The sequence below is a fragment of the Cygnus olor genome, chromosome 2, assembly GCF_009769625.2.
Source record: "Cygnus olor isolate bCygOlo1 chromosome 2, bCygOlo1.pri.v2, whole genome shotgun sequence".
Taxonomy (NCBI): Eukaryota; Metazoa; Chordata; class Aves; order Anseriformes; family Anatidae; genus Cygnus; species Cygnus olor.
In genome coordinates this window covers 104670015-104695479 of record NC_049170.1, presented here as the reverse complement: position 1 = coordinate 104695479, position 25465 = coordinate 104670015, and the positions used below count along the sequence as shown (strand labels likewise).

The 25465-nt window shown below is 40.4% G+C and overlaps 2 protein-coding genes across 8 annotated transcripts in view; one reads left to right on the top strand and one right to left on the bottom strand.

The window, feature by feature from the left end:
- Window positions 1–1256: 1256 nt before the first annotated feature.
- On the bottom strand, window positions 1257–21674 carry FAM210A (family with sequence similarity 210 member A). Of its 3 annotated transcripts, none has more exons than XM_040549931.1 (5): window positions 21570–21674; window positions 8290–8406; window positions 6630–7102; window positions 4380–4491; window positions 1257–3074 (listed from the first exon to the last, which is right to left on the bottom strand). In XM_040549931.1, exons 3-5 carry the CDS (start codon window positions 7076–7078, stop codon window positions 2841–2843), a joined length of 795 nt encoding a protein of 264 aa, XP_040405865.1. In that variant the 5' UTR covers window positions 7079–7102; window positions 8290–8406; window positions 21570–21674; the 3' UTR covers window positions 1257–2840. The 3 variants fall into 3 exon arrangements, with proteins under 3 accessions (XP_040405865.1, XP_040405867.1, XP_040405864.1); XM_040549933.1 differs by having other exon boundaries at window positions 21564–21604; XM_040549930.1 differs by lacking the exon at window positions 21570–21674 and adding an exon at window positions 21386–21543 and having other exon boundaries at window positions 8290–8404.
- The window catches only part of RNMT (RNA guanine-7 methyltransferase), an 18355-nt gene continuing 14540 nt past the window's right edge, over window positions 21651–25465 (top strand). Inside the window, exons 1-3 of one of the 5 annotated variants that reach the window (XM_040549925.1) lie at window positions 21651–21768; window positions 22056–22275; window positions 23946–24078. In XM_040549925.1, coding sequence (XP_040405859.1) covers window positions 22105–22275; window positions 23946–24078 — 304 coding nt within the window. In that variant the 5' untranslated portion in view covers window positions 21651–21768; window positions 22056–22104. Of the gene's footprint in view, window positions 21769–21832; window positions 21849–21943; window positions 22276–23945; window positions 24079–25465 lie in introns of those variants that run through there. The other 4 variants (XM_040549928.1, XM_040549927.1, XM_040549929.1 and 1 more) reach the window with 4 other exon arrangements.

Genomic DNA, 25465 nt, shown 5'->3' with positions numbered 1-25465 from the left:
GCTGGCTCCAGCCCCATCTCAGGCCTTAACTTTGGATCCAGGTCCTTCTTGGGTGCTGCTTTGGTTGCAAGTTCAGATCCAGCTCCTGCTCTGGCAGCACTCAATGCCTTCACATCCACCTTTATCAGTGGCACAGTCAGCGTGGTGCTATTGTATGAAGCAGGGAGAAGACAGAAGTGGGTAAGTCAGCAAACAGCACTTTCTCCGCTGCCTATGTGGAGCTAGTCTCTTCATCCTGGTCTCAGCACACCTCTGAAGGTTTTGCAGAGGTGGAGGGACACTCTGCCTCTTCCTTGGGATAAGGGACAGGGAAAGGGCCAGCCCTTTGCCATGAGGATGCTGAGCTGCCAGGTGAGAGCAGCCCCTGCTGGCACAGAGCAAGTGGTCCTGCAGGCAGTGTAAGGTGCTCCTGGGCTTCTGTCTGGGCTCGTCACCTCACCAAGGGCTCTTGGTGCTCCACTGGGGCGCTCTGCTGGGTGCTCCCTTGTTCAGGTCACCTTGTGAGCTCCTCAGCTGGCCTTTGCACTAAGGAGGCACTGCACTGATTCCACATCAGGCTGACTTGAGAGGTCACCCACCGAAGCTCCTGGCCATCGGTACAACCAACCATTTAACTAGTTGTCACAGAAGGTATCCAGGTGGGATTTTTGAAGTCTCCACGATTCCCCTCCCATTTTGTGTAAATCAAACCACAGACACAAGTCTCTGCTTTGTTAATCAACATCCTGGGTAGAGGATGTGGCTATCCCAGGGACTCCTCCGGGTGGTTCATGCTGCAGACTGACCCGACTACCTGGATGAGGCACTTACAGTGGTCAGAATGAGCTGTTCCTGTGGCCGCAGGAATGGTCACACAGGACAGCCTATGGTGCATAGTTAAGACAGGAAGCATTTTGTACATAGCACTGAAGGTGATGGATTGAGGAAGCACCAGAGTGGTCACAGGCCAGCTGGATGTAGGGAAGTGCAAGAGGACAGGGGGTGGGGGAGGCACGCACCAATTTAACATGTTTGAGGGCTATATGACCATCCCAGGAAACTGCCCTGTGCAACCCCTGCCCCACGCAAGGAAGAAATGAGGCCCAAGAGCCACACAAGGTCCCAGCCCCTAGCCCCAGACCCTGCAGCATTATGCAAAGCATAACATCAGAAAAAGGTGGGCAGGGATAGTAAGGAAAAAAACACTAAAATAGAAAGGAGGAAAAGCATCTATTAGCTCCAGTTCTACAGCAGCATTCACCTCAACAGCCTAAGAGTTCATAGTTAGAGAGAGTTACTTTTTAATAGTATTTATCAGAAACATGGCACTTTACATCTTCAGGGCACCAAATTTACAGTGATTATTCCTCACAACATCCCTGTGAGGTAGGCATTAGATTGCAGTTACTATTTGACACATGGACAGAGACAGAGAAGTATGTAATCAATCCTCCACAATTAAGTTAATGAAGTTCAACCCAATTAAACATGGACAGGACCTTGGTGACTTGACTGAAAACATTGAAGTGTGGGCCTTATAAAGTATCAGCTATATTCTTTTATCCTAGTCAGTTACAATGCTTAGGGTCCAACTCTGTTGCTTTCCCATATCCTGCTGCAAAAAAACTACCTTTGTTGAACAAGACATACATGCAGAGATTTGCTAGAAAGTGAGGTCTGTAACAGAAGTAGAAAAGAACCCACTTGAATTTAACCTAAATTTGAATAAAAATGAGAGAAGTTTGCCTGCCCAGTCAAATAGAGCAGATTCAAATTTAGTTCTTCTACCATTTCAGCTGTAAGTATTTGCTCGACCTAAAAAACTCAGGAATAGAATTCTGGTAGACTGATTGCTGTCTCAGAAATTATGCTTATTTTAAGGTAAACTGTTCTACTGACATCTGGAGGATTCTTGAAGAGGAACTTTTGGGTTTAACTCTAACTTTGTATGTATTTTAAAAGTCCCATTAGTATACCAATTGCTTGAGTAAACTTCTCTCTTCTGGATTTTTTTGTTGTTGTTGGTATAGGGCTACCATGAAATAGAACAGTGTTGTAAACTTTAACATAATAAAAAATCCTAGTTTTTAATACACAATTATTGATTCATTTTAATAACTTTCTACTGTAAATCAACTTTAGAAAAAAAATAGTACACTTGACAGTATGGCTATAGCGATTAACTCATCTTCCTATAGCTTTCAGCTGAGATTTCTGAAGAGACGAACTTTCCAAGAAAGGTTCATGGTCTCAACCTGTAAACTGTTACTGATCAGCTGAAGTCAACGTAGCTATTATAAATTCATTCAGACTGAGTAGATAATCCATTCGTTCCTTTGTGTGCAGTATCAGTGATAATGGTCTGTCTCCAAGCTGAGAGATGATCATGATTAAAGAGGTCTGGGTCCACATACTTTGAAACCCAAAATATGTTTTCTTTCCCAGTAGAGAAATCTTCTTTCTCATTTAGTGGAAGATTCAGCCTGATGGAAAAATGGCTGTGCATTAAGATGGAGGAAGAGTAAAGCAGTAGCTTTAGGAAGAAACCATCTTCATTTTGATGAAAAAAAATGGTAGGTGGGGAATTAACACTATCACCACTAGATAGGAAATTCTAATCTGAGATTCATTTTTGCTTCTATAAATTGAAACTGTCACAACTGCTCCCTCACAGAAAACTTTAGCCTTCGTGAATACACAGAATTTTTAAATCCACAGCGCAATTGTAGTCTCCAGACAAAAACAAAAAACACCAATAAAAAACAACAAAAAAAGAAATCTCAGAAGTGCACTTTGTATCTCCTGCCTCAAAAAAAGGTTAAAGTGCTAAGTTAGATATATCTAAAAATTAAGCATCTCTCCTAGTCCTTTATTTTTTTAAATGAAACTTTATCTTTGGTTTCTTGTATCTTCTCTGTAATTTTATCCTTTGTTTCCTCCATCTTCTCTGTAATTTTATCCTTTGTTTCCTCCATCCTATCTTGCAGATATTCCTTTACCGGTGGTGGTGTGGACATATAGCCATTCTTACGTAGATATTTAACGGTGATGGACGTTCCTCCCAAAGTCACAGTATATCTGGCAGGAGTTGCAATCTTAAAGAAACCAAAGAATAGACCACATGAATAAAACAGGACGGTATTATCCATCAGACAGTATTTTTAATATTAAGTATCTTGGCCAGTGTCAGATACTAAAAATATCTTCTATTTATAAGGAAATAAAACAATTAACAGTACATTCTCTAGAAATGTATACCTTTTACACTAAATATTCTTTTGACAAACTAGCACAGGCATTAGACTTCCCTTTTAAAAAGCCTCCCTGTGCAGCTTGTGGGAAGAGCATTAGGTGTCTCAGAATGCAATTCAGAACAGCCAGTATGTGAGCAATGAACTATAAAAGCAAAGAGGAAGCACTAACAACAGGATATGCTTTAAATTCTAAAATTCACGAGAGTATAGGCATCTAACCTTGAGTCCAAAAATAAGACTTGCATATAGAAAGACAGAGCTAAGAGAGACCTTCAGAGGTCAGCTAATCCAACACACAACGAACTAGGTTAGTTATTCTAGAAAGTTTAGAGTAACTTTTTTTTCAGACCTTCAAAGATAAAGCATGCAAAATCTTCCATTTGCAACCTATTTTAGTACTTTCATGTCTTGAAAGTTTCTTCCAAATCTCACAGCTGTAATAAAATCTTTGTATTTAACCACATTTATTGATCTCTTTCAGGTACAGGAGTAACTGGAAGAACAGTGCTTTCACGTTTTGTTTGGGAAAAACAACAAACCTTAAAGTAACAGATAAATAGTACATCATATCTGGAAAGAAAACTGATGAGCGGCTTTTGAAGTGAATACAGTACTTTGGTTTTGCACGGTCTGACACATTTCAGGCTCCCAAAACACAGATTTTGGGCATAAAACAACAAACGAGACTCAAACCTGAATGTAAGTAATTGATCCAAGTGGACAATGAAAGTACTTAAGAATGATAGAGAACTACAATAGAAAGACAAACTAATTAATCATCTAGGATAAAAAATACCCTTACTTTTATCTGGCAATCGTGAAGTATTTAAAATTTACTTTGTTATCCCAGTTAATTATTCCAGGGATACAGAGGAACAGCCTAATTGTAATTAAATTTCTGAGGACAGACAATCATCCTGCAGCAAACAAAGAAGTTATTTTAGAGATATAGATAGATTCCTTAAAGGAACACAGAGCCCATACCAACTTTCCAGTGACTATTCCTACCACAAAAATGAATGCTGAAATATGTGTAACTATCAAACAGGGAAAACAGCATTAATTCTTCCTGATCTAAACAAACAAACCCTATTTATTTCACCAGGCAAGATTTAGAGCTTTTTTACAAACCATACAAATACTTACTTTATACAATGCATATGCAGTTAGTGCATTTCCACTCTGGGAGTTTTTCAGGATGCTTACTATGCTGTCTGGTAAGCCAATCAACTCTAGGAATGGAACAACATTCACTCCTCTACCAAAGAGAAAAAAAATTGAAAATGAGTAGGATGACACTTGAAACACGAACAGTGATTTATAGTATCATTTCCATTCTTAAACTCCTTCATACAATCTTTGCAATTTGATAGCAAAATATTTTTTCCATCTAAGCAATACACTTACAAGGTTTATATTTTTGTACATATAGGCAAATTAAAGCTTTTTTGTTCTGCATTCCACCAAGAGGCAACCTATTTATATTATCCTTGTTGGATAATATATCAACTACAAACTTACCTGTGTCCCAGTTTACTATGTCTGGAGTTAGTGTAGTGGTTGCGACACAGCTACTTAGGCTCCAGTTGTGCAAGTTCTGTTTTGCCTATTTTTTTCCCCTTTGGAAATTTCAGACTAATCTGCAGCATGCCCAGAAGTACAAAATCCAGAGTTTAGTGTGCTGCCTCCACTTTTAAATGAAACAAATGGAATGTGGCAAAAGAAAAGGAAACATATATTATATGCACAAGACAGCAAGGCTTTTGAGCCCATCTATTCCACCTGGTTAATGCAAGGTGGCAGGATAGATGGAAGAGCTCCTATCATAACTTCTTTCTTTTTGAAAACCAGTGAAACTAACATCAGCATAAAGAAAGAAAAGACAGTCCTTCTTTACACTGTAATAGAAAGCTACATGCCAGTATAGAAGGCCTGACTTTCCAGTATTTAGAAATGTTGTATTATTAGCATCATCATCCACTTCTAAACAACATTTTCATCATTTTAAGTGTTCTTCTGTGCATGTGATCACTTTAGCATCAGGAACAGGATCAGGCAGTAGCTTTCTAGGAGTTACCAGGATCTACAACCTGAAGGCCTATCCCCAACGTAGAAATTGGAGCAAGATCTGAAAGACAGCATTAATCAACGTTATTAAATAAACCACCATGGTTTAGTCTTGTGTCATGAGCAGTCATTCTCAAAGTTATTTTTCCACTTCCAGAGGGTGCTGTTGCTGTAGCATGACAAATCAAAGCTTTGTTATAATTAGTTTCTAGTTAAATATTTCAGTTGCTTTCATCTGTCAAATATGTATTTCAGCAGCTAACTTAAGTGTTTGATGAAAACTCGATCTGAAATATCTGGATGTGAGCATCAACCTGGACTCATCCAAAGCAAAATATTTTTAATAGCTCTAGACCTTTATTCTTCTGACATAAGCTAAATTTAGAATGACATTTGGATCTATAGCTCCTAGAAAGGGCAATTATGCCAGCTGGTTAGAGTAACTAAAACAAACAGTTGTGTGGTAAGGCATTCTGATGTCAAAGCCCCATTCTTGCTGCCACAAACTGCCATTGTTTCATGCTTTCTATTATTAAATATACAACACTAGCAATCCAGAGATAAACATTTACTTATATTTAGCAAACCATTTTAGATAGATAAAACTTCTTCAATCTGAACTAACATCTCATAGCTGATGTTTCTTCTAATAAATGCCATTTTCCAAAACATTATCTGGCCCACACTATAGCTGAAAGAAACTAAAGTTACAAATACATTTATTTTTGGCCATAAAAGTATTTAATTTCCGATTCAAAAGTCTGGGCTACAGCAGCAATTTTTATGGTAAAGGGAAGGAAAACAGGAAACAAACAAAAAAAAGGAAAAAAGAGACACGTGGTTTGTAAGGAGCTCAGAGTGAGGTAAAAGATTTGAAAGTCCAGTGATGGGGGAGGACTGTGGATAAATGGGGAAGGAAGTGGTGAAAATCCTTCAAATCCAAAGACAAAAAAAGAACAGGTCTATAAAGATCTCATCTAGCAACTCATAATCAGAATTCCAAACCTTTATTTTTATCCTGTGAAAGGTTACTAATCATTTTGATGCTGTTTACATCCACGCATATTTTGGGGAGACTGACATTTCTCCAAGTGTAAGCAAGACATCTGGTGTACAGAAATAACTGCATGATAATAGTATGCACACACCACTCTCACAAATGCAGTACTTCAGTATTAATCTTGTGCTCCAGGTAAAAACGTAGCCTCATTTCCCTGTTACATTTACAGGCACTTTTTAACATGTAGTAATAATTTATGTCCTTTCACCAGTGTGAGCCTGTCTCAATTCAACAGCAGTATTGAGTAGTGCAACAAAATACCAACTTACTTCATGGCTGCGTAGTAAAAGGATCCAAACCACACCGTGGAAGTCACAAGATGAACTGGAATCATGACTTTTCCATACTGTTTAAAAGTTTTCTTGAATCTTTGAACAAGACTAATTGATTTATCTTGCAATGGATCAGGATCTGAAGAATCTGTCTCTACGGGGCTCTGCTTGGGTACATCAGCGGCTGAAGTCAAAGGATTCCTCTCTTCTGGTACTTTGTGAGGAGTGTCTGCTGGCTGCGATGAAAAAGCACTTTTCTTTGAGGTTAACAGTGCTACACTTGCATGAAGACATCGTTTAGGAGGGTCCAGTGCCAAAATCACTTTGCATCCAACATTAGATGACATCGATTGTCCTTTTACGCACTGAAAGACGCTAGGGCGAGGAAAAACCAAACACATCCCGTGCGCCAGCTGAGATGCAGTATGTAATACACTCCTTTGCATGTTGATGAAATGTGGCCGAGTTTTCTATAGAGAAGAAACAACGGGGAAAGAGCAAACAAATTGCATTTCAGTTATTTTGTAATTTTAGATTTGCAATTCCTCCAACGCTACTTGAAATTCTGAAATTTTAAGTTGCTCTCTATCCTTCTACTTTAAAAGGTTTTCTTTATCTTCCTTTGCAGAAATTCTGTTACCTTCTATAATTAAGCAAATCATTTTAGATCTAACCTCTTTAGTACTCTAAAGTCCACTTACACTAAAATGTCCACTTCACATAGCACACTCTGCTCCTCACAGCTGAAACGCTCACTCTACTCTCTGAAAACATTTTCAGATGTTTAGTGCTAGCTACTGCTTTTATCTGTATAATATGGCAGAGCTGTTGAAAAGCTACCCTTGAAAGTTCACTTCTAGGAGTAACTGATAGTTCAGGTGATACTTCCAGCCTAGACGGACACAGTGTGACCTTACTGAAGTGCTTTGGTAATGGTGGGATGTACTTTAAAAAGGTATTACATGTAGTATAATTAAAATTAATTTTTGGTGTTCTACGCTATTTAACTAAAAGTAAAAATTCATACAGTAAAAAAAATAATAAAAAAAATCCATGAAGTCTTAATAGTAACAAACCTAACCACAATAACCTGCCAGTATACATCTACTAGGAATTGGGATGGTGCTGTTGGATGTCATTAATTAAAAGAACAAAAATTAAACTGTAATCTCATAAATATTGCAACAAAAAGAGCATTTTAAAACTGCGGATAACCCAGTTAGCCTTATGATTTTGAACACTTACCAGTTATTCTTGAAAATTTGGAAGAGCTACTGAGAGGTTCCCCACAAAACAGGACAGGAATTTTGTACAGTGTGCATAGTAACTTGTAACTACAAATTACTGAACAACTAACTTTCCTTCCCACCAAAGAAAAGCACCACTAGTTGATTTTATCTAACTAATACCAGCTAAGTCAGTTGCATTACAACTAGTAAATCGTCCATGTTTTTGGATTTTTAACTAACATAACTCTTGATACAAATCAGAAATCATTAAAGTTTAATTGAAACTCCATCATCATCCTCACATCTTTACCTACTGCCTTTAGATATATCTTAATCAGGTCTTTTGATAGTGGATTCATCTAGGCTGTTGAAAATGATCAATATTTCATAACATAAGCAGAGGTTTAAGAAAATGAAGTCATACATACCCTTTACTACTTTCCAGATACGCAACAAAAGGTCTGATAGAGTTTGTGTCTTCAAAGTTTCTACTCTTCCACTAGTACCCCACCTTTCACAAGTATGTCTTCAACATATTGACGACTCTGCCAAAGTGGAAAAAAGGCACATTTAGAGAAACAGAAAGCACAGCCAACTGATACTATTATTTTTGTTCAGCCCGAAACCTTGCTTAATGAAGAAGATACCAGTGCAATTTCCTTTTTGGACTCTGACAGCCTAGTGACAGTTTCTTTTCTGCGTAGCTTAAGAATTCTTGAACTGTGAACTAGTGTTTCCTTCCAAGAGGTAAGTTTCATAGTCCAAAGGGACTTCTGTTAGAACATTCTTGCCTGTACATTTTCTAGATATTTTAACGTAATTATTTTTTATGTAATTATTGTGCTTGAATTAATTGCAATTACTAGAATTACGATGTTTGATGCAGGGAAAACATCAGAGGAATGGTTCCAAACTCCCTGGACACATCTATCTTGCATGTGAAGCACAGACACCCACTTCTGGGGAACTCATACTAACAGAGGAGGTTACTTCATCACGAGGGGAAAACTGAACTCTTGTTTCTTTGTAAAGCAGCAGTTACTCACTCCTGCTGAATTATGAACTCAGTGGGAGCCAAGAAGTGCTGTTGCTAGTAGAGCAGTAAATCATCTACAGGTTCTGCCTCTCAACGAGACGGCCTTCTGTAAGAATTCACTGGAAGCAGCAACTGCTTGTTGTATTTCTGTTTTTATGAGAAGCAGAGCTTCTTGCTGAATTCTTAGATACAAATGCAATTGTATTTGTAAACAAAAAGCAGTGAAAACACTTTATGGTACTTCTTCATATACCAACCACCTTACTGATTTATAGCAATTATAATAAACTGTAACAAAACTACACAGCTTGCCTATAGCCACTTACACTCCCCTCCTGAGGGCTAACACCCCACAGGACTGTTTTCCCCTCACGCAGTGCACAGCACTCTGAGCACCTGCCCCAAGTAGGTTGCTGCCATATCTGGCCAGCGGACCCACAACGGATACCTATAACCTACATGGACCTTCTACTCTATCTCACCATTCTTCTGCTCTCAGTGGATGGTGTTCTATTCCCAAATTCCAAAGAAGCTTTGAAAATTGTCACCATACAGCATAGGGGAAGCAATGCTGATTCTCTCTTGTTATTAACAGGACTCTGCAATCCACCAGTCTTTGAAGGAGCTCATTCAGCCACACAGAGACTAATGATACAGCAGCAAGAAGAAACTGAAAGGTATTTCTGGGTTTTCCTGTTATTAGCATTTCTCAGAATACTGTTTCTAGGTTCACTGTCTAGCACCTACTGATGGCACAAAAGCACCACTGTTCCACACCTCTGATACACTGCTATGGCTGCAAAACACTGTGGTTTGAAATGGCTTCCAGGACTTCCAAAAAAAACCAAAATAAACAACAACAACAAACCCAAAGCAACCCCAAAAGGTTAGAATTCCCCTCAACAGGAGGAAGCAACGGGTCACTACTATGTGCTCAGTCCTCATCAGTCAGCAGCTAACACTGCTGTGATTGGTGAGCGAGTTTCAGGGTGGCTGCTTGTAAGGTAAGTGCCCTTCATCATCAGACTTAACAGCAGTCAGAATGCCACCGCTGGCGGAAAGTAGGGGAAAAAACAGGGCCGCTGACAAGACCTGCCATAATGTTTTTGTAGTTCCTTTGTCCTCAGACAGACTCGGAACTTGTTAACTAAAAAGTTTTCCTCCAGGATGCCAGACCCTCCAGTCCAAAGGGAAATTTTCTGACCATCTGCATAGATCCTGAAAAGGTCCCGAACCCTGTAAACGCAGATGAAAGTAAGTTCTAGCTGATATTCTAAGAACTACCTTACTTTTTGCTCCTCCACTTTAAAAAGCTTTTTGTTAGATACTTAATGTATAAGGAAAGGTTTAGATGTAATAGAGCTTACGTTTGAGAGAATAAAACAGGTATTTCAAAACCAGGTTGGAGTTCTCCAAGAGATCCTACTGCTTTATAGGTACTTGTTTTATTTTACTTATTTAAAGGAACATGAGAGACTTTTGATGTGTAAATTGAAGATGATGACATTGTCACACAGCACTACAAGCCTAAAGGAGGCAAGAATTACATTTGCAATGGTTACAGCAGGGTATAGGAAAATCAATTGAGTAAAATAAATTATTATGGCATATGTTTTGTAAACTGATTTTAAAGAAACTAATATTGGTAAAGGGGGGTGATGGCTGCAGCTGCTCAACTGTAGTATTTTAATTACTTGGCTCACCATCGCAAACAAATCTTAAGCAGGACAGACAACCCAAAGTGCACAATAAACATCTGGAATTTACAAGAAATATGAAATTGTAGTTGTTTCATCCTTCTAAAACCTGAGAAGAATACAGAGCAATCTGTCCTTTATGACGTGATTAGTGAGAAGAAGTTCCTAGTATCCAGTACATTCAACAGGCAGCAGAAAGCAGCACGTCAACCCATGGCTTTGAGGCATAATTTTATTCTTTAAGAACAATAATTTCTTCAAGATAATTATTAGTTATGTGAGTTATACAGCTGCCCCTGTAACTTTCAGTTTTGAAAACCCCTCAGATTCTAAGAAAGGACAGTAAGCTAGACATTATCCACAATTGCACTGGGTGACTTTTGGAAAAATATTTCTTAGTTTTAATGTATTGCTTTTATGCTATTGCACGATGCTGCAAAAGCACAGAGAAAGACAGAAGCTAGAAGCTTCAAATACGAGGGTGGAAAACCTGGTGGGATGCTACATGACAATTGAGCGGGGGAAGGTATTTTAAAGCATCTCAGTTTTTGTATTAGGTTTATCCAAAGTATGCCACAAGCTAAAAAAAAGACAACAAACAAACATGGAGATGTCTGAGGACAAATACAGCTGTTCTCTGCTATAAGAATCTCATGTAGTCAGTAACCAGATAGACGCTAGCAGGACAAGCTATGAAATAATCTATAAACACTTCTTGGATAAGGTCTCCTCTTCAGTGCTATCATGTTCTGGCCAGCTATTTAGCTGCATCTCCAGCTGGCTGTAAACTGAGCTGAAGAGATCTTGGCTGTTCAGGACACACTCCTGGTTGGGATTCTTGGACATCCACTTAGTTTCTGAAGGCACGTTTGCCTCATGACAGGTTATTAACAAGCCCTCTAACATAAGGGAGTGCTCTGGTGGCCTCCTGAGTAAAAGTACAGTTCAGCTCCTCATCACAGTGCCAGAGGCTTTGTTTGGGAAACTTTTATGCTCCTGTTATAATTTAGAACAGCCTTCACACAAAACTGACGTGCTACAGGAGCATCCTGTCTCTTGCATTTGCGCTGCTAAAGTCTTTGAAACCCAGTCAGTGATTACTAGAAAGCAGAGATTAGACTTGCTCCTGAGGACAACAAGATCCTGAACAGAAGCTCAGGATCTTTTGGTGGCACAGAGCTGGGCTGTGTGACTACCATGAACCTGTGGTTTTAGTGACGTGCTAACATTTTAAGCAAAAAAGGATCCAGGATCATTGGAAAATGTAAAAGTAACAAGCAGGCCAACACAGGTACAGCAAAGAGTGCTGGGGATATCTGCTCTCGGAAAGGGATGTTATGTCAGAGAAAACTTCACATGAAGCTTTCATTAGGATAATTTGTATAAAAATAGTTACCCTTTTATAATTAAAAAGTTTTGAGCTACTAGAGAAAACAAAATGTGAAAATGGGCTGGATGTAAGACTAAAGCTTTTGCCATCTAAGTCCTCTTTTGTAAAAGAGGTCAGAAAACATCTGGGGGAATTGAGGGTATAATGTAAGTAGACTAGCCTGGTTTATTTTCTCAGTTCCACAAGAAACACTCTGGACACAATATGTAAACACGGACGCATTTAAAGCGCTTGTTCTGTTAGTGTTTGAAAACAGAACATTAATTATACCACAGGAGTGTTCCCACTAAAAATCCATGAGCTTTTTCCACTCCCCAGGCACCATTCTCTGAAACCAGAAAATTAATTTACATTCCTGTCAATTTTAGTGCAAAAATCAAGGAAACTTTGAGGATTATGTTGTATATATAGAAGAATTTGAAAAGGACAAACCACATTGTCAGAAATCCTTTCCAGTTCATCTTTCAGATTGTGTAAAAAGCAAATGCACAGAGATCCCACGCAAACAGCCAGGTTAATAAGAAAACCTTTATATTGAGTAAAAAATATAAGCAATATAATAAAAAAGACTTGTTTCACGTTTAAATTTGTTCAGCAGTTTATTGACAACATTTAAAAAAGCACATTGCCAAACATTAAGGTAATAAAACAAGAAAAAAAAAAAAAAGCTACTGAACTTAAAACGTATGGGTTGCCTAAAAAGCTGGGGACACATTTTGAAATCATTGTAACTATAGTGCAATATATGTAAAGTATCATTTTTTCTAAACACAACATAAAACGTAGCTATAAACCTCGTAATAACTGAAATGGTTCAGCATAGCATGCAGTCACTATCCATGGCTGGGAAATGACAGCATATTGGGAGTTTTTATTCTTTGCATAAGTATTTCAAGGGTATATGAATAAGCATTTAAAATTCGTATTTCAGCTTTTACTACTCCTGCAGTATCCTTAATACAATCTGTTATTCATTCAAACGTAAGCTACTTGGCTATAATGTGAAGTTTGGGCATCACTAGCTGCCTCACCCTGCCTACCATTCAGAGCTGCCTGAAAAATTGAACACCGTGTTTTAGGCCAAAGGGAGCAATGCAAACCGAGTCATGCTGAAATTTATTAGAATCTTGCTGAAAGTCATCACATCAAAACACAATGCAAGGGTAATCTTACAGACAAATTGGCCTAATAAGTTAGGCATGATGGAGGCGGAATGGGCTAATCTCTGTATCATCACTTAGTAAAAGCTAAGCAGTATATTTTAAACTTATCACATTACTACTACTTACTAATGTAAGTGCAAACAATTTTTGAACCTTCATTTTTATTTAAACTAAGGTAGTTCTTGCTTAAACTTAGTAAAGTTTTCAGTAACTTTGGTCAAGAACGTAGAATAAACCCTTTGACATAAGATCCCTAAATACATGGCAATCTCCACTGCTACCATGTTCTGATGCTTTAAGTATTGGTAAGCACAGCAAAAACGTAGCTTTAGGCAGAATAAAAATTTTTGTAGAGCTTTATATATAAAGTTTTGAACATTGGATTCAGAACACAAATAAAGCAGGAGAACCTAATGCAATGTCTGTGCTGAATTATAGAGCAGGAATGCTAAACAGGAGGCTTAACAGCTGATCTGCACCCCATCAACGTGACAGCGGTATCCCTCTTCTCCTGTATGCTGAAAAGCATTGGATCTCAAGCTTGCACACAGTTGAGCATAGCATAAAAGCGTGAATGTTCTCTCCCCAATTCTTTTAGACAAGTATTCAGTTGTGTGCAGTGCTTTCTGCTCTTCAGAACTGTTTTAATATCTGGAGCTATTCTATGTTTCAGCTCTAAACTCTGTTCAGAGCAGAGAACTTCCCTCGTTCAAAACTTTGCAGCTCGGCAGTGCTGAGCATCTACGCCAGGTTCCTTCATTCTTAAGTTTCACTCTGCCCTCTACCGATTTTTTCCAAAAGTACAGCTCTTGTACTAATACGACAGAAGGTCTCCCTACTCCGGTTCCTTCCAACAAGCGTCAATCTGCTTGATCGTCTCCTATGTTGTTTCTGGATGTAAAAACAAAACCAAAAGACAACCCACCCCAAACTGCCTTTTAAAGTGCTATCTGATTTGAGCTTTTGTCCATTTGTCACTCTGCAGACATGTCTGTAACTTGCAAGTTAGAAAGTTATGCTCTTAGAAGGTAACTAAACTTAAAACCAGGCATGTGCATTTGTTCTAAAAAGGATGAAAACCTCACTTTCTTAGTTCAATGGCAACATCATACTTGTCTGCTTATTCTTTTGCCTTCCATGTTATGACCTGTCACTTTAATCAAAAGACCAAAATCACAATATAAATCCAATAAAACAACTTTCCCAAGCAACCCCTAGTAGCCCCTTTCATCCTTAGATCTTTCGTGTATCATTAGTTCATTCCCCTCAAGACGCTGGTGGTTTTCTTTCAGAGGGTTTTCAACCGGAGGGCCACCATGTGGAGGTGTGTGGGGTAGGTGTGCTCAGCAGTGGGAAGTTTCTAAGGGGTCTGCAAAAGATAATTCCCGTAAGTGAACCTCATGTTAGGACAGTTTCTTGCACATGGCTTTGAATTCCCTCAGAAAACAACGACATCTGAACTTGTGAGGAGTCAGACTCAAGCACAAATACAAAAAACTTTGCTGAAACACTGAGGATCTCTTAGGATCTCCCCTCTCCACATCTCATCCAACTTTAATTGGCAGACTCCTCACCTCCATCATCTCTCAGTGAGCACCTCAAAGTCCTGTCTGTACATTTTAACTAATAGAAGACATTAGAAACGTAACTATGTTTATTTCTGCATTCAGGGCTGACATTTCTTTTCTAAAGGTCCGTTACCTCTCTTTAGAGTTCAGATCTGCTCTGCACATCTCTCTTCACTAACAGAGGCATCAATAATGGTCAAAAGATTACAGAGAAAACTGAACTCCAGCGTGCTCAGGACTTACTGTTATTCCTCATTTGGGTTCCAGTAGACAAGCTCATTTTTGGATTCAATCTTTTGACACATAAAATTTAGATTATGATCTTTAAATTAAACAGCTCTTGGGAGTTGTAGTCAACTGCTCCTGAAAGGTCTAATGAAACTACCGGAAACACCCTGGGGATGCTGTGACCTCCACTAAAACAACTGGTGCTGGTCCAAATAAAGTTGGGCCTTTTTGAACAGAGCATATCAAACGACTGGGGTATTCAAATACTTTCTCTTAACTAATTGTAAAGGGCATTTGTTAACAATATGCTTCAACTTGGATCTTAGCATAAACTTTGTACAGCCTTCTCTCTCATCCTGCATTATGACTACCAAAACCATTCCCTATCTGGTCTTGAGAAATGCCGTTTTTGCCACCTCAGGTCTTCACAGGTCTCATCTCACTGTACATCCCAACTGTAGTCAACAGTACCAGCTGTAATTAAATTGTTATTTAATTTTGTTGTAAATTAAATGTTAGCTAACATAACCTGCATTTAGAATAGTACAAATCAATGAAAACAGCATCCTCCACCAAATTCACTAAAAGTGAGTAAACGCTTCCAGAGAGCATGCTCCAGGAGAAGCCCAGAAGCCTTACAATTAAGAACAATACAGGCAAGGCCCAAATCAAAAGCGAACAAAATACCCCAAACCAATCCTCTCATCCTCCAATCCCCAGCCCCCCAAAGACTTCAACAGGAACAGAATCAATCCACAGTGGAAAGAAACATTAGGTTCAAGGTTTTCTTTTATTCTTTCACTGAATTTATTTCACATTTTCAAACACTGAAAAGATGTCACTTTTTTTCCCCAGCAAAAAATACCGAACGATCATCTTTCAGCAGAATTGCTGTTGGCAGGCATTTGCTTCCAGTATAAATCTTTTCTAAATATTCCAAGCGTTGAATTCTCTGTTGTGGATTCAAACTTCTCCATATGGGGAAATATGTGTAGTATCAATCAGAAAATCTTGAAAAATTACACGTGAAGAGGCTGATCATAACATTTACTGAACAGACAGATGTTCAAAACCACATTCTATGTCTAATTTTTGGTAAATGCTATTCCCCACAGCTCTCCAAACAAGCGTGACCTGTTCTTAGGAGTAGCAGTATTACTTTTGTTAAGGTTTTGACAGCTGAGCCGACAGAATTTCTTTGCCCACCACTCAGTTCATTGCCTTCAGCAGCACCTTTTGCTTAGAGGGCAGGATCGGTAACGTTGCTGGCCATGCAACCAGCAAAACGGCACCATCTCAAAGTGTCTGAAAGAGCATCAGACTCACAGAGCGGTGACTTCACACCAGAAGGAGCTCTGATGGGACTTCAGTATCAGAAGCCAAATAATGCTCTCGCTCAGTCCAAGGAAGCGCCCTTGGCATACTCAGAAGAAGCAACCAACCTCTGGCAGAGTTCCTTTCTGTTTACTAAAGAGCACCACAAAAAGATCCAGATGGTCCCCTGTGAACCAGTAGGAGTCTTTTGGTCAGCTAGTCTTTTTTTTTTTTTTTTTTTTTTTTTTTTAAAAGTGTTCTGACTTCACCCTTGCCCATGTAACACCAAACTTTCACCCACTGCCAGGACACAAGTCCTAAGGAAAAAACATTATTAAGGGAAAAACATGTACTGGCTGCTGTGTGGATAAGGCAGGTGGTAATGTCATAGTAAAAATTAGGAAGTCATTTTTTCGTCAACCTTTATATTTAGAAATAAAACTTATAAACCAGGAGGATAGAATTTTGGATGTTAACATAAATTACATCATTAACCACAGAAAAGAAAAAGTAACTTGATTGTTTTAATTTTCCAACTTTTTAGACAACTCAATTTAAATAGTAAAAACACATCCATTGTGAGAAGACCACTTTCTACAAACAGACCTTGAGATCTACTTTAAAGCAAACCATGAACATAGTCTTCAGGACCTACTCCTGAATGTCATCTACCCAAACACCCAAATTTCACAATCAACCACAGGTCAAGACATCTCAGGAAGACACGGCAGACTTCTGACAGTGTACAGAGCCTAGCACTAGAAGGCAAACCATGAGATACCTCCCTAAGTGCTGGACAGTTAATAGGAAACCCACAATGTGGAGCTCTGTGGATTCACAAATTCTTTATTGACCCACTACAAGGCCTACTGTTGCTTTGGAAAGGAAACACAGTAGAAAAGATCTTCCAGTCAGAATATGCTGCATCTAAAACACATCTTTTAATCACAGAACACAACTTGCTCTTGTCCTTCCAGTAGCTGTTGCAATACTTTGAGGCAAGAAAGAAACATGGATGTACAGTCTTCCGTCCTTCTTACTGACAGAGAATTTGTAAGCCACAGACGTAAGGAAAACTGAATTCCTAGGTAGTTTTGTCACAAGGTTAAGTTTGCTGGTGTTCAAAAGACTGATAAAATTCAGCTGAAGATCCTTCTGTGGTTAGGGCATTCATTACATCTCTCTCACACGTATTCTGGTGGTTGCTAAAGATTAAATTTAAGTTGTAGCCATTTTTCAGAAGCATCAAATCATCTGCTTTCATAAAGCATCTCAAAGCTTACTATTTCTGAGCGCTACCACTCTCAAAGCTAGTTAGTGTTACCTGCCTGTTCATTCTTCCCTAATTCCAGCACACATGCTTCATTTCTGAGGAAATCATGCTAAAAATTAAAGTTGCTCTATCCCACATCATACCTACTTCTGTTGTCCAATACCTTTACGTGCCTTGTTCATTAGAAACTGGGGCAGCACAAGCTGAGCAGAGCTGTAAACCTACTGACACAGCAGATTAAAGTGTTTATTTACGAGTTCTCTGTACTTTCATTTTTATGAGTTCTCTGTAAATATTCATGACAGGATTAAAATATTTTTGGAAGATATCCTAAGTAAATTTGCTAATGTGTCATTCAAGGGAAGTAATAGCAAGCAAGTTAATTTTCCCAGGCGTGTATCACCCGCTCTCATCTTTACGACCAGATCAAAGTAACACGCACGTCAAAGATATCTGTCTTGGAATGCTTTACATAGAGCAGCAAGAGAAGAATCCTAGGATCACAACCTGTGAAAGCACGCTGTGTTTTATGAGATGTGACCAACAAGGCCCAAGGCTTGTGTTTCGGTACAGAAACATCCCTCCTTCAGAAAGCATAGCTCGAGACAGTAGGAAGAAAAAGATGTTATCTAATTTTAACATCAGCAAATCAGCTTTTAAATCCACAAAATATTAAGAGCAAGTAGTTAACTGGCTGGCACATGCTGGAGCTAAGCACTACCATCACAGTTACAAGGTAAGTGTCTTCACACTCTATTCAACAGTTCCATCAGTCACTTTGGGAAGAAACTTACCAGACTGCTGTAAAGCCACTCACACATTTCTATTAAGAATCAACAAAGTCCATGCATCTGGAAACCTACTGCTGTGTTTTATAATTTGTTCACGAACATTTGACTGTGTAGCCTTCATTTCTTCGCCCATCCCGCTTTGCAAGGACAGGCTGCTCGAGTTCTGGAGAACCGCAGAGGATCACAGCCACGCAACTTCTTGTTTTGTTTATGTAATGACTGCTACACATGGCCAAGGTCAGTTTTTGGACAAGATCAAATAGCAGAGGCCTGGGATTAAAATTTGCAGCCCAGCTAACTGGCACTTTCATTTTCTGATGCGTGCAATGGAACAAGACCTGGTTTTAGCATTCAGATATCTTTGTTTAGAAGGAGCAGTGTCATGTCTTGAAATAGAAATGCCATTTTTTGATGAATCGTACAATGTGTACCTAGTTTGAAGGTGACGCAAGGAGAACTGAGTGGCAGAAGACACTGGGGTGGAAAAGATTTGAGCGGCTCAGAGGAAATATGAAGTCCATGAGAACTGAAATCATTACCATTTTTACTGCAGAAGAGTCTAAACACCAAACAGGGTAACATCCCATGTGTTAAAGGAGAAATTAATTCTGTCCTCAACTGCTTACTGAGACAGAAAAAAGGTTGGAGGACTGACAAAATTAGATGCACCAACTCTGATTTACTAAGACCTCATTAAACCACAATTCTCCTGACAGTTTGAAGCAATATATTTGCCTTAGAAAGAACAAAGCTTGTTGCACTCAATGTACTGGTATCTTCAAGATCAGCAGAATTTGGGAAGGTACCATTGCAGCATAGCATAAGGATTTTAACTTGGTATTCTGATAGGTAACGACTTGGTTCAAGCACTTTAGGTCAAGGATTGACCTCATTCATGGCCAGGGATTCCTAAAAGGCTACAGAGTACCTCTGGTAGATTCCTTGACTTGACTCAGATGGATGGTATAGTGTGGCAACATTAAAAAACAATAAAAAAGGAATACCGCTCAGGTTACAACAGTTTTCTTCTTCATTTTAAAATTTTAGATCATGATAGCTTAACCCCCCCAAAACAAGATTTTTTTTCTATGTCCCTGTCCTTAGAGTAATAAAACTTTGTTAAGAACAGGAAGTTATATTTCAGTTAAAAATCATTAAAACTACATTTACGATTGTATTTTTAAAATAAAACTCCATTTAAATGACCCTTAACTATTTTCTTAAAGGGTCGGATCACTCTTTCATACCACTTTCTCACTTGCACCAATCTTTCCAAGAACCTTCCTAAGAAGACAGAGGGTGGTTCAGTGGAAGGACTGCTTTCACTGTGCTGGAAAATACTGAATGTAAGCCTTATTTCTGAAATTTCACCAACGAAAACACCCTACCAAGTTCTTAAGCATTCCTCCTGTCCCTGAAGATTTCAATCATATGTTAGGCCCAAACCTCAGTTCTTTCAGTAGTTTTATTCCATTTTTACTCCTGAAATCTTGCTGACCTTGAATTTACTTCAGTGCCTAATTTTCAAAGTACGTTCAGCTTCAACAATCTGGGTTTATAGCGTATCAGCACCAACAATAGCTATGTTGGATATTATTCCCAAGCTGCAAAACTGATTGCAAGGAATGTTATGAATTCAACTACCAGTTTTACAGTCATTTTTAAAATCAGTACTTTCTGCTTTTGCCATTGTGTTAGTTGTGTCCTTATCTTTAAAGCCAATATTGAAGTCAAAACTCCATAGAGGTCCAAAAAACGTGTTGAGATGCAAGCTGAGGCCTGTTATCTGAGATAAGGGAACAGCAGTAACTCCCTGCCTTACAAAAACAGACCGATTCGGTTACTTAGTGATGTCTATAAGCATATATGCAGAGCTGGGGTGGCTTGTCTGGAGATCACCTACAACAGCAGAATTACATGGATCCTTCTAAATACAAAAATCAGATAAAATCTTTTCTTATCACCTGCTACAGTATGTGAAGTAGATGTGTAGAAAGTCACGCTAGACAAATCTTTTTTATCTTACATTCCTTACAAGCTCAGAGTCTGAATTTGCTTACTCGTTTTTTGCCATGTGCAGGCCATCTGATATCCACCTACCCAAACCATCCAATGATTTTTTTTCTCCCTGATGGCAACGCTTCTCAAGCAGCGAGTGCAATTCCACAACGCTGCCGCAGAGGCCACTCACACCCCTTTTACCTCAAGCAGCCTTTGAACAGTAAAAGGAGATAAACACCTGCTGTCAGCACCACAGGAGATGGATGGTGGGGACACATTATCCTCTGTGCATACATTTCCCACACAGAAGCAGCTGCAAGTCAAATAACCTAGTGCACAGGCGGCAACTCAGATTCCAAATTTGGAACTTGCTCCCCATCTCTCCCTCAAGCCGAATAACTTTGGCAAATCGTTAAGTTTATACTTGTAACAGTAGAAGCCTCTTGGGGTTGAGATAAGCTGAGGAGCAGTAAGTTGCAGTCTGCTTAAGAATTCGGTTTGGTGCAGGCTTCTGGGGCACTTTGTGTGCTGCTGTCCAAACTTGTGCTTCCTCCCTTGGGCCAGCTTGCAGAAAGCACTTTGGAAGTGGACATAAATGAGGTGAAACGTGTAGGCTGTGTTATCTGACACACATCTACACTTGATTTGAAATTAAAAGAAGTCTCTCCTGATGTAACAGCGTTGTCAGAGTCTTCTGACTTGGATAGCTCTCACGGTTAATTCCCAGAAGCAGATTACCAACAAGAACCAGAACTCCCAGCAGGGTTACCAAAAGCGTCCTGCCTTGTTCAGCTAGCCAGTGCCTCCTGGGGATCCCGAGGCCCCCACAGCAAGCCCCAAAAAAACGTGTAAGGAGAAAAGGTTGAAGCCTCGAGATCGTAAACACGGCTCTGACCGCGAGCAGCTACCCTGAGGGCGGCAGGGGGCCCCACGATGGCACCCGCGGGACTCGCCGCTTCCCCCCGCCCCCAGCGGCCGGGCCCTACCTCCCTCCCTGCCCGTACCCTGTGAGGCGCCCGCACCCGAGGGCAGCCCACCCGCCCCGGCCGCACCGAGCGGGTACCTCACGGCCGAGCCGCCGCCGCTCTTCCTCCTCCTCAGGCCCGGCCCCGTCGCCGCTCCGGGCGGCGGCTGACCAACGGCCACCAACGGCCACCCTCTGCCCCAGCCACGCGCGCCGCTCCCCGCCCCCCCCCCCTCCCGCGCGCGTCAGGGCAACGTGCAGCGCCGCCCGTCCCCACCATCACCTTGAGGGCCGGCGGCGGGGCCACTGCGCAGGCGCGGCGGCCCCCCCTCCGCGCGAAGCCTGCTGGGAGTCGTAGTCCTGTCGCCCCCTCCCGCAGCACGCATGCGCAGTGCCGTTGGAAAGCCCTCCCCGTTCCCCGGACGTGACGCCGCGGCGGAGGGGGCCGCTTCCGCAAGCGGGATGGCGGAGCGCCCGGCAGGGTGAGCGCCGCGCCGCCTCCTCCCTCCTCGCCCGCGGCAGCACGGCGGCGAGCGGGGGGGGGAGCGGGGCAACGGCACGGGCAGGCGGCGGGGGGGGGGGGGCGGGGGTGAGCCGGGGGAGGCGGCGGGCAGCTGGGGGGCGGAGCCACGATGGAGTGGGCGGGGCCTCTGGGCTTGGGGGCGGGGCCTCGCTGTGGCGCCGTTGGTGCCGTTGCCCCCGGGCGCTGCCCCGTAAAATGGCGGCCGCCGCGCGCCGACGGTTGTGGGGGGTCTCTCGTTCCCCGCAGCTCCCTGGCGTGAGCGGCCGGCCGTGAGGGCTCTACCCCCGCGTGAGGGATGGCCGACCCCGCCGCGGCGGAGGGAAAGGACGGGGAGCAGCCCCGTGGCGATGCGGAGGGCGGCAGCTCCGGCACAGCGCGCCCCGCCGGCAGCGAGCAGCAGGAGGGTGGAGCGAAAAGGAAGCTGGAGGAGCAGGAGGGGGGGCCTCCGAAGAAATCAGTGAGTGCCGTAAGAGCAGCAGAAAATATTCCTCCTTTTACCTGGGAGGGTGACAAGGGAAAGTGATGCTTTATAAGACACTACCCCTTATCATTTACGCGCTTATAGAAACTGATGATGTAGTTCTGATCCAGTCTAATTTTGACCTTTTGCAATACTTATGTATAATTTGAAAATGTTTTTGACCTAATGCTTTGCTTCTGTGTTCGTATCTGAACGGTAATCTAAGGAGTCTGGAAAAATTAATACCCTTTGTCGTGGCAGAAACACTACTAACCCTTTTGTCCTTTTGCTAAAGTAATTTTGGGATCAGGCTTAGAAGGACAAGGGATATGCTGTTATTGCGTAGCCTAAGGGTATAAAGAGGTTAGACTCTTTCAGATCAGACTGAAAGCAGCTGCCAGCAATCTAGATGCTACTGCTGATGGCTGTTACTAACAGTGGTTGCAGCAGCTGGGGTGCCCTAATGGATTGTGTGAATGTGTTTCCCTCACTTGTCAAAGTCAGCCTTTCTAGTTTAAGTCACCTTCAGTGGCTGTCAGGGGACCATCTGTGCTTACCGTGAAAAAGACTAGAAAAGGTCAAAATATTTGTTAGTCTCAGTGAGCTGAGTGGGGTAATAAACAGGTGATGGGGTTATAACTATCCCAGACAAGTAAGACTGTGTACGTGCTCGAGGTTACCAAAATTATATGAAACATTGAAGAACAAATGTACCATGTTAAAGTCAGTCAGACCTTCTTTTCTGCTGAGCAAGTGGTATTTCAATGATAAGGTATTTGGGCATTGACTTTTTTTAGTGCATTACTATTGGGATTGCTTTTAATTGCAATGTAAATTCACGGTGGCTGGAATTTTGTGGCATGTTTGTGGGTTCTGACTGAGAATCCTTCAGTCTCTTTTGTACTGTTAGACAGTTTCGTCTTGCAGAATTTGTGTTCTGTTACTTTGTATTTTATTTATAATTATTTTTTACATGTTATGTATATAAATGGATATTGTTTTCAAGGTTAAGAAATGTTAGGAGCATAATATCTAGTTACAGAGTACTTTTCAGTATCATATCGGGCTTCCTATTTTGGACTAATTACATTTAAGTCTAAAACAGGCATTTCTATGGACTGCTGATAAATATTAAATGGGATACTGTCATCAAGTCATTATTCTCTTTCCCTTACCCTGGTTTGTTCAAAGCTCTGGTAGTTACCGCTGACAGCTTTGCGCAAAATCAGCTAGTCAGCATTTTGGTTAAATTGGCAGTTTATACACTTCTGTTAACAGCAAACACTGAATTTCTGAACCAGGATTTTCTGAGAACCTTAAACGTGAAATAATGCTCAGAGAGAAGGAACATCTTCCTTTTCAGTCCCTGATTTAAAGGGGATGAAACTGATTCTTTGAGAAAACGTAAGCAAAGATGCTGGACATTATCAATCAGAAGTTATGTGGGCCAACTGAAAATGGAATTAAATTTTTGAGGCAGTTGACTCTCCAATGACTGAAGTACTGATGTCAGTTTCAGGGCAGATATATATACAAAAACATTTCCCCATAATGATGGTGACCAGTGTAGCTTGTTTCCGTTCTTAAATCTTTTAAGTAGACACATCTCTTGATTAAATGAGAAAATAATACAAAGAATTTGCTGCTTTAGACTATTCCTTCCCTCGTTTCTACAGAGTGAGACAGGCCATGGGCAAGCTGTAGCTGCACATTATAATGAGCTTCAAGAGGTTGGATTGGAAAAACGCAGCCAGAGTCGCATATTCTACCTCAGAAACTTTAATAATTGGACAAAGAGCGTCCTCATTGGTGAGTTTCCTTGATTGATTGCTTTGCCTTTAATAAAATGTAATTTATTTTTGTTTCAAAATGTGCCTTTTCTGCTCTCTGATGTTGATTATTGAACTTTGCCTGTTAATACAGTAGGATTTTCTAGTAGTAAAATTTTCTAGCTTTTCTAGTAGTAAAATGTCTATTTTTATCTATATTTTTATTTTGAATCCTTATGGTGGCGTTTTATATTGTTGGAGTGGGAAATAAATGCTAAAGTTTTAAGGATCAATTGACCTGAAAACTAGAAAAAGTTCATACTGGAAATCATTTTTCTTCATGCCGTTTTAAAAGAGAAAGGGGCAACTTTGAATCATAAAGAATCTCTTCTTGTTACGTTGAGCTTTTGATGTTATTTAAATCTATCTCAATTTCTAAACTGTTCTTGAAGCAGTCTGTTCTTAGGTCTACATGAAGCAATTTTGCAGAAAACTTGAACATGTAAAACAGATATTTTCTGTATTACACATAATAGTTTAAAAGGATGAAAAACTAGAGGAAGTAATTTTTAAGAAGCAGCAGCTTCTTATATAGAAGGCTACAAATTAATTCCAAAGTGAGTAAACAAAACTATTCCGTCTTCAAACAAAGAAAATAATTGTCAGTAGAACACCACAAATTCATGGAGAGTGAGGTATGCCAGGATATGTTGTCACCATTTGTCTTAGCATGCTGCTTTTTGTTGGGTTTTATTAGAGCAGTTAAAAGCAATATTTAAGTTTATATAAAGCTGTTCCTAAAACCTATGTTCAAGCCTTTCAGTCGCGATCAATTTCATTAGCGTGGTGTTGCAGCAGTTATACCAAAACATATTTCTTCTCTCTTACTGTGAAAAGAAGTGGCTAGCATGTTGATATGTTTTGTGTAATATGCCAACATCAGTCACCACAAGAATAATCTAGACAGAGTGGAGATGGAAAAGAAAGTGAAATCAATATGTTGCATGAAAAGACAGCAAATAAGTAGCTAGTGTTATTGCAAGGCCTAAGAAAGGCTGAGGGGAGAACACTACGCGTGTTTGTAATGTGACTGCAAGAAAAAGTTATGGCCGATACATTTAATTGGCTTTTAATCTTCTGGCTTTCGCATACTTAAAAATAACATCTGCCTTCGTTTTAATGGTAGTGAAAGGGAGCCCTGTTCCCTCCTCACACATGGGGTGGTTGTTTAGCAAGGAGCAGTTTTGCCTTTGTCTGCTAAGGAAGCAGTGCAGTGCTCCAGTCACAGGCAAAGCATGTCAAATACAGAAAATATTAATTATCTTTTCCATAATCTTTAAAATTTGTGGTTGTTGCTTTCATCACTAGTGGTTTCTAGAAAAAGAGACTTAAGACTGTAAAGTTAACAAGACTTACAGGCAAAGTAA